General features: G+C 50.7%; 1 protein-coding gene and 1 long non-coding RNA gene across 2 annotated transcripts; one reads left to right on the forward strand and one right to left on the reverse strand.

Moving 5' to 3' along the window:
- Positions 1-286: 286 nt before the first annotated feature.
- On the reverse strand, positions 287-3,367 carry LOC100821434 (probable 1-deoxy-D-xylulose-5-phosphate synthase 2, chloroplastic). Its single transcript, XM_003557395.4, has 4 exons — positions 3,135-3,367; positions 2,803-2,985; positions 979-2,715; positions 287-860 (listed from the first exon to the last, which is right to left on the reverse strand). The coding sequence occupies exons 1-4, from the start codon at positions 3,207-3,209 to the stop codon at positions 714-716; spliced, it is 2,142 nt and encodes a 713-aa protein (XP_003557443.1). The 5' UTR covers positions 3,210-3,367; the 3' UTR covers positions 287-713.
- A 2,926-nt stretch (positions 3,368-6,293) lies between these two features.
- LOC104581691 lies at positions 6,294-7,239 on the forward strand. The gene is made up of 4 exons (XR_729774.3): positions 6,294-6,335; positions 6,799-6,814; positions 6,854-6,911; positions 7,095-7,239. It is a non-coding gene; the product is annotated as an uncharacterized LOC104581691 (long non-coding RNA).
- The last annotated feature ends 788 nt before the right edge of the window (positions 7,240-8,027 follow it).

The following is an 8,027-nucleotide window of genomic DNA, read 5'->3' on the forward strand; positions in this document are numbered from 1 at the left end:
TATGTCTCTCTAGATTGTGGTCATGTGTCTCGATCCGTTTAATTAACAGGCTACTACTACTTGCTAGGTTGCTAGTATTCCCACAACCACAAGAGTGAAGCCAAGAGCTCATTTAAATCATGGCACCTGAGAATATTCTGCTCCTTGACAACAACCCCCAGATGCTAACCCATCCACTCCCATGATTCCATCAACTCAGGCATTAGACAAGGACAACGCAATGCAGGAGGAGATCACAACCTTGACAAGCCCCATGCATGGCTCTTTCCCAGGAGACAAGATCAGCTTAATGGTAATTAATCATTCTTAATTTCTTTCTCCATAGACTAAGCACAGAGTATACATTACATTACATAGTTTCATTATTTAAACTTGCAATTAGATATATCTGTACAAAACCCAAGAGAAGAAGATGCGTATGTCACTGACAAGGAATATCCTCCTCCTCAAAAGCAAATTAATCCCCCAGCTTCTCCTTCTCCTCTTGGAAGCATTGAAACAGGCCAAGAAAATTCTGCCAGCTACCTAGCTAGTGCAGTCGTAGCATTGTTGCCTACTGGCCAAGCCCTTCCAAGATCCATCTGACTGTGATTTGTGGTTAGATTAGCTAGGGAGCAGCAGCATCACATCTGTTCTATCTCCAGATGTATCTGAATCTCTCCTTGGCTGGTTTTTATTTTATCTGCTAATCTCCTGGCGTGGATTGCTTGATTTTACTTGAGCTGGAGCGCCTCCAATGGGCGACCGAGCAGGGACAGCACGGTGGCGGCGATGTGCCTCGGCGTGAGCCCAGCCTCCTCCATCTGGTCCTCCGCCGCGCCGTGGTCGATGTACCTGTCCGGCAGGAACATCGATCTCAGCTGCAACAACATCAACCAAACAAAAAACTTATCAGCAACATATTCAATCGGCGAAAAACAAGAAGAATTTTGTAAGAAAATGGTACAGTAGTATTCTGAATTTGAGATGTTTAATTACCTTGAGGTGGCCGTCGAGGAGGCCGCTGAGGCCGAGGTAGTGCGCGACGTGCGATCCGAATCCCCCTATGGACCCCTCCTCCGCCGTAATAAGGATCTCGTGCTCGGCGGCGAGATCCCGGATCAGCTGCGTGTCCAGCGGCTTACAGAACCGGGCATCGGCGACGGTGACGAAGACGTCGTGCTCCTTGAGCATCTCCGCCGCCTTGACGCACGCCTGCACCATGGTCCCATACCCAAGCAGCGCCACCCGGTTCCCCCCAACAAGCACCCTCCCTTTCCCGATCTGAACCGCGATCCCCTTATTGTTCGCCGGAAGCACGGCGCCGACGCCGTTCCCCCTCGGGAACCGGAAGCAGCTGGGCCGGTCGTCAATAGCGTTGGCCGTGGCCACCATGTGCATCAGCTCGGCCTCGTCGGCGGGGGCCATGACCACCATATTGGGCAAGCAGGCCATGTAGGTCACATCAAAGGCCCCGCAGTGGGTCGGCCCATCTGCGCCCACGAGCCCGGCCCGGTCCATGGCGAACCGGACCGGGAGCCGCTGCAGGTCCACGTCGTGCACCACCTGGTCGTAACCCCTCTGCAGGAAGGACGAGTAGATTGCGCAGAAGGGCTTCATCCCTTCCGCCGCCATCCCCGCCGCGAACGTCACCGCGTGCTGCTCCGCGATCCCCACGTCGAAGCACCGCTCCGGGAACCGCTTCTGGAAGTAGTTCAGCCCCGTGCCGCCGCCCATGGCGGCGTGGATCGCCACCACCTTCTCGTCCGCCTCGGCTTCCCGGATCAGCGACTCCGCGAAGTACTGCGTGTAGGACAGCGTCGGGGATTTCGTCTTGAACTGCTTCCCGGTGACAGGGTCGAATTTGACGACCCCGTGCATCTTGTCGGCGGCGGCTTCGGCGGGCGGGTAACCCTTGCCTTTCTCGGTCACGATGTGGATTAGGACGGGGCCCGGGGCCGGCATGGATTTGACCTTCTGGAAGATGGTGACGAGGTCCTCGAGGCTGTGGCCGTCGACGGGGCCGATGTAGTAGAGCCCGAGCTCCTCGAAGAGGGAGGAACCCGTAGCGCTGATCATGCCGCGGGCGTACTCGTCGACCTTGGCGGCGACCTCGTGGGTGGAACCCCCGATCTGTTTTGTTATCGTCTTGGCGGCCTCCCGGAGCTTCCGGAACTTGGTGCTGGACTGGAGCTTGGTGAGCGCCTTGCTGAGCGCGCCCACGGGCTTGGCGGGGCCGTCCATGGTGGCCGTGGGGAGGGAGACCTGCTTGTTGTCGTTGAGGACGACGATCATGTTGGAGTCGAGGTAGCCGGAGTTGTTCATGGCCTCGTAGGCCTGGCCGGCCGTCATGGCGCCGTCGCCGATGACGGAGATGACGTGGTTCTTCTTCCCCTGGAGGTCCCTGGCCACGGCCATGCCGAGAGCGGCGGAGATGCTCGTGGAGCTGTGGCCGGCGCCGAACGCGTCGTGCGCGCTCTCGTCGCGCTTCGGGAAGCCCGCCAGGCCGGAGGTCTTGCGGATCGTGTGCATCCGGGAGCGCCGGCCCGTGAGGATCTTGTGCGGGTAGGACTGGTGGCCCACGTCCCAGATGATCTTGTCGTCCGGCGTGTCGAACACGTGGTGCAGCGCCACGGACAGCTCCACCACGCCCAGGCTCGCGCTCAGGTGGCCCCCCGTCTTGGACACCGTGTGCACGATCTCCGCCCGGAGCTCCGAAGACAGCTGCTCCAGGTCCTGCCATATATCGCAAGTAAAATCGGTCAGATTTTGCTTTCGTTCCGTCGCCGCCGGAGCTGGAGAAGACGAAGCTATCATATATACCGGGGTGGAGAGGTTCTTCATGTGGACGGGGAAGTTGATGGTGTCGAGCAGCGGCGTCTCCGGCTTCTCCAGGGAATAGTCGATCTTCCGCGGCGCCGGCGCCGCCGCCACCGTCGGCTCCTTCCTCATCATCACCTTCCCGTCGCCGCCAGCCGCCGGGGCAGCGCTCGCGCGCACATGGAACTGCAAACACCGCATCAGAATTCAGCAACACATCCAGGAAACAGAGTACGCGTTTCAGAGATCAGAACGCTGAGCACGACGACGGCTCCGGCGAGCCGACACGGCAGAATTTTAAGCAAGAACATGCAAGTGCAAGTTTGCGGCTGTACCTGCCGCCGGCAAGAAGCGCGGGCTGTGGTCGGCACGGCGAGGAACGCAGAGGGCGATGATGCTTGGAGCGCCATTGGAGGAGACACCGTGCAGACGGTGTAGCTACTTCAACTTGTTACGGTGAGCTTGTGACCAACTTTGTTTTCAGGTGGATGTGAAGCTCAATTGTTAATGGCGGCGGGGCGGGACGCTTGTGTTGGATAGGGGAAGAAGAGGAGGAAGAGCAGAGGTGAGGAGTGAGGAGTGGTGGGAGGAAAGCAGAGGTGGAGTCGCTTATATAGGCGCGCGGGAAGGGGTAGGTGACGTGAATTAATTTCAGCTCACACTGACTTTTTTTTTAATCTAATTGTATTTAATTTCTGAAACACCTTCTTCCATTTACATTTTTGAAATTTTGGAGAGTATTTCTTGAAAATGTTGACTGGGTTGTTATGTGGGCAGATATCACGTCATGTCTCCGAAACCCTCAGGGGCTGTACGACCTGTACCTGAGAAATTGAAGGTCCGATGTGAAACATGAAGAAAAAAAATAAAAATTAAATGTTTACCAATGCCAAAATGGTCTTAGGAATGCATGACAGTTCTCCTCCCTTAGCTTTTGAAGTGTTTGAGTGTGGTCATGCCCTGAGTGTGGTGGTATGAATATGCCTGGTGTATGTCTACATTGTCCTCGTGTGCACAAAATTTCAAAACTTTGGACAGTCTAACCTTTTATCTGAAATGTGTCATTTAAGAGAGGGTAGTACTAGTTGAGTTGGACATGCTTCATGGCTAAGAGTAAGGATTTTCTTTTCTATTTGGAAAAATAGTTTAGGTACTCTCGAGATCACCAGGCCTCCTTCTATAGTGCGCCGAAGAAAAAAAATCACTCGCCAGAAGCACATGGCCCGCTGCCGCCGCCATGGACTGCTGCCGCAGTCTCCACCACTGCGCGCGCGCCCTGCCATGTATTCCGTGGAGACGGTCTCACGTGCGTGAGGTTGGGGAAGAAGCGGAGACGGGAGCGGGACCTACAAGCAGTGGGCAGGCAGTTTTGATTGTGTGGTACGGGCGCACAACAGAGGAGTGGTGTGCTCGAGAGTAGAGAATCCGCTCTCTATTTGTTTCTTACCATCTCTTTCAAATAGAAGGATCGAGGGTATGTTTGGTTTATAGCTAGCCAAAATATTGGTCTTTGGGTGGCCAAAACTTTGACAAGATTTGTGTTAGGCAATCAAAATTTTGGTATCCAATCAAACATAGACCAAATATTCATAGACTGTCAAAATAAATCTTAGAAACTTTTAAAATACAAGAATGTGTGCTATAGAAAAGGAAAATTAATATTTTGATAGGAGTTGAAGTACATTTTTCTTTTGTAAACTGAGTTGAGTACATGATTCATGCAATTTCAAATAGTACAACAACGCATTTCTTGCAGGTCATCTACAAGGCTACCTCGTCTGTGGTCCTTTCTTCTTTTTGTGGATCAGTGGGAGCGCGCTTCGGTCTCTAGGCACAACCGGTTAGAGATGATCTCTCGGGATATCTTCAACCGAGTTGGTTGACGGTCTACTAGATTACTCGATGCATAGATTGGTTATGTAGATCTTTTTTGCTTGCTTTTTTTTTTATTCCACACTCTCTTATCCATGAATTGCAAAACCTTATTTGCGACTTCATAATAAATATGGTTGTGTGTGTCGATGGATGAAAGGGGTCAGTTTCGTTCCTCTTTTCGACAGTAGGAAAACTTAAATACATCTCATAGTTTTTCTCAAAAGACCGATCAAATCGTAGTCGCATACACACTTACCCAGCGCCAACACAAAAGGCCAAATTACTAGATTGCCCCATTGTCTATAAAATCATATAAGAGAAGATCGGTACAAATGTTAATTGTCTACAAAATCATACTCTCTCCGTATCATATTAAATGCCGAAATATAATATGTATCTAGAGTATTTCAGTATATAGATACGTTCATATTTTAACGAACTTAGAGTCGCTTAACGTGGGACCGAGGGAGTAGGAAGGACAGAGCTATAGGGCCTGCCGGGCATGCACGCATGCATGACTCTAGCCTGGACGAGGGTTGAAACAGTTCAATCAGTCGCAACATGTGATTAGGAGATACATGCACTTTCGTGGATGTGTCTACGATCGATGTGTGGTTTCTCAAAATGTAAAAATCTAAAGGCCTTATCGTAGAAATCACTCAGTCACGGTCTGCAAGGTTTGGTTCACTGCACACTTGTGCCGCACATGGGCTGACCCACGCAAGAAAGCCAGGCATAATAATAAATAAAAAAGGAGTTGGGGAATGAGTAGAAGGCGTAGATGCTTGGTCCCCGACCATGCGTGATTCTCCGTGGACGAGTCCAAATTTAGCGAATACGCATGCACTGCACCACGTGTCCCAAATTTGGTGGCCCAAAACTGCCGGCAAAGATGGACGTATGGTGGCAATTTAGTTGCCGGTGAAGGTTACCTGCCGGTAAAAATTTAGGACAGCAATGTATCTGCCGGCAAAAGTTGGGAAACGCAGGCAGGCATCTGCCGGCAAAAGTCGGAAATTTTAAAGGCAGTTTAGCTGCCGGGAAAGATATTTGGTGGCACCTTTACTGCCGGCACATGTACATGAGGAGAAGCGAAATATATATGGCGCGGCCGCGCAGGAAAACCCAACGAGCTGGCGGCAACTTCACGCGCGCAAGGAAAATAAGTTTCCCCGCGGATGCCTTTTTCTCCCTCCCCATCGCGCAGATCCACCTCCGCCGCCGCTACACTCCGTCGCCGCTCCCCCTAGCCGCAGCCACCCGCCGCTCCTCTCCCTCGACCCGCCGTGCCTCCCTCCACCCACCGCGCCTCCCTTCCTGCGCGCCTCCCTCCACCCGCGAGGCGCGCCTCCTCCACCCGCCCGACACCGCCTTCACCCGCGCGCGCCTCAGCCTCCCTCCCTGGCTCGCTCCACCCGCACGCCTCCCTCCCTGCCTCCCTCCACCCGCGCGCCTCCCTCCCTGCCTCCCTCCACCCGCCCGCCTTCCTCCATCCGCGCGCCACCTCCCTCCACCCGCCCACCGCCGCCTCCCTCCACCCGCCGCTCGGTCCTCCTGGACTCCTCCGCCCCTTGCAACGAGCAGTACAGGCAGCCACGGGCAGCACAAGAAGGTCAGCACACATCTCCGCCCCTCCTCCGCCCCTTGCAACGCTCGTCCAGGTCAGTACACATCTCTTTGTTTTTCTTCTGACTCCCCCTATAGCTGCGGTTTGGCTGATTAGGGATGAGATTCTTGGCTTGGAAAATGCCCTAACAAGATAGGTTAACGTTTTGGCCTCTGCCAGGCTACATGGTGTTCTTGTATTATGCTAGTGAAAGTACAGTTTTTTGTTTCCTTTTACCTCCCTTTGTAACTGTTGTTCCTGAAACTAAATGCCATCGCAGTGTTCCTGCATGTTCAGTCAAAAAATGTATGGAACATTTTGTTTTGTGTTCTTAGTAAAACTCATCAGTTTTGTTTATCAGAAATATAAGCCATACATTTTGCATTATAGGGTTGCATTTGTGATTTACCTAGCAGTGTAATAGACTCTTTGTTTATCCCGCTTGTTTTGTGTTGTTACTAAAGTAATCTGTCCGGCCATTGTTTTCATTGTTGTTAACTAATTTTGTGCACTTTCAGGAGCAGTACAAGCTAGGTTTGGGTGCTAAGGTGGAAGCAACAAAGATTGTACTAGGTTTGGGTGCTAAGGTGGAAGCAACAAAGAAGGGATACCCGTGCTATTGTTTTATCATGTAAGCATCATTGTTCTCACACTTTTTTCATTTGTATGATGAGCTGCCAGCCTGCTAGGGTCAACTTAAGTATGCAATGAATTGTTGGGTCCTGGGTGGTTTTATATTTCCTTTCAATTGCATAATGCATCCAGGTTATACATTGCAGTAGTCTGAATAATCCTTGTTTGTGCATGTTTTCAGACACAGACGAAGTGTGCATTGCGACCCTTAGGAGAGGATACTGCACCTAGCTTCTACCAATGATTAGAGGTATATGTTCAACCCCTCTTTGTCATGCATCTACCTTTGCTCATGTGAATGGTGATATTTGTTGCTTATGGGTTGCTGAATCGTGAATGCATAATAGATAAAATGGACAAGAGCTGGATGGATGAGGGTACACACAAAAAAAATATTCCGATGGAGTAGACGGGTTTTTAGAGTTTGCTTTTACACATTCAACAAGAGGAACCACGATATTATGTCCTTGTAGGAAATGTTTTAACCTTTCTTGACATGAGGCTGCTATTGTTCGTGAGCATTTAATTTGCTATGGGTTTGTGAAGGGATATATAGTTTGGGAATACAAACCATATGCAGCAGCAATACTTACATCTCGTATTCATATAAATCTTGTTTCCTTTTTATGTATGCTTATTTAGGGAGATATAGAGATGGCAATTGATACAAATCCAGAACTATTAGAGAAAACAATTGAGCAAGGTGACATTCTGTCACATGTGCTGGGCAGAGAGAAAAATGGCTATGTTCGCTGCATCGGTATAGGCCCGAGTCCTGCAGATCTTCGCATACCTGGAGGTCAAAAGCTTAAATCTACCAAGATGCAATCGGCCGAGGAAGAGACCAAACAAGCTTGGCGTGCTAATGAAGCTCTAAAGGAGCAAGTTGATGATATTCAACACGGTACACAGCTTCGGATTGATGCCCTTACGGAAGAACTTAGCCAACTCAAGAATTTGATTGTTGGAAATCTTACTTCACAGGTTGATTGCGCATCTACAGTTATTCTCTGAAAATATTTATCAATATCATTTGCTACTGCACAATAATAAATCTAGATTGTCTATTTCAGGTTATTCCAACTGAACGTGCTGATAGTGTTGGTGAGTCTGT

Source organism: Brachypodium distachyon, chromosome 1, assembly GCF_000005505.3.
Source record: "Brachypodium distachyon strain Bd21 chromosome 1, Brachypodium_distachyon_v3.0, whole genome shotgun sequence".
Taxonomy (NCBI): domain Eukaryota; kingdom Viridiplantae; phylum Streptophyta; class Magnoliopsida; order Poales; family Poaceae; genus Brachypodium; species Brachypodium distachyon.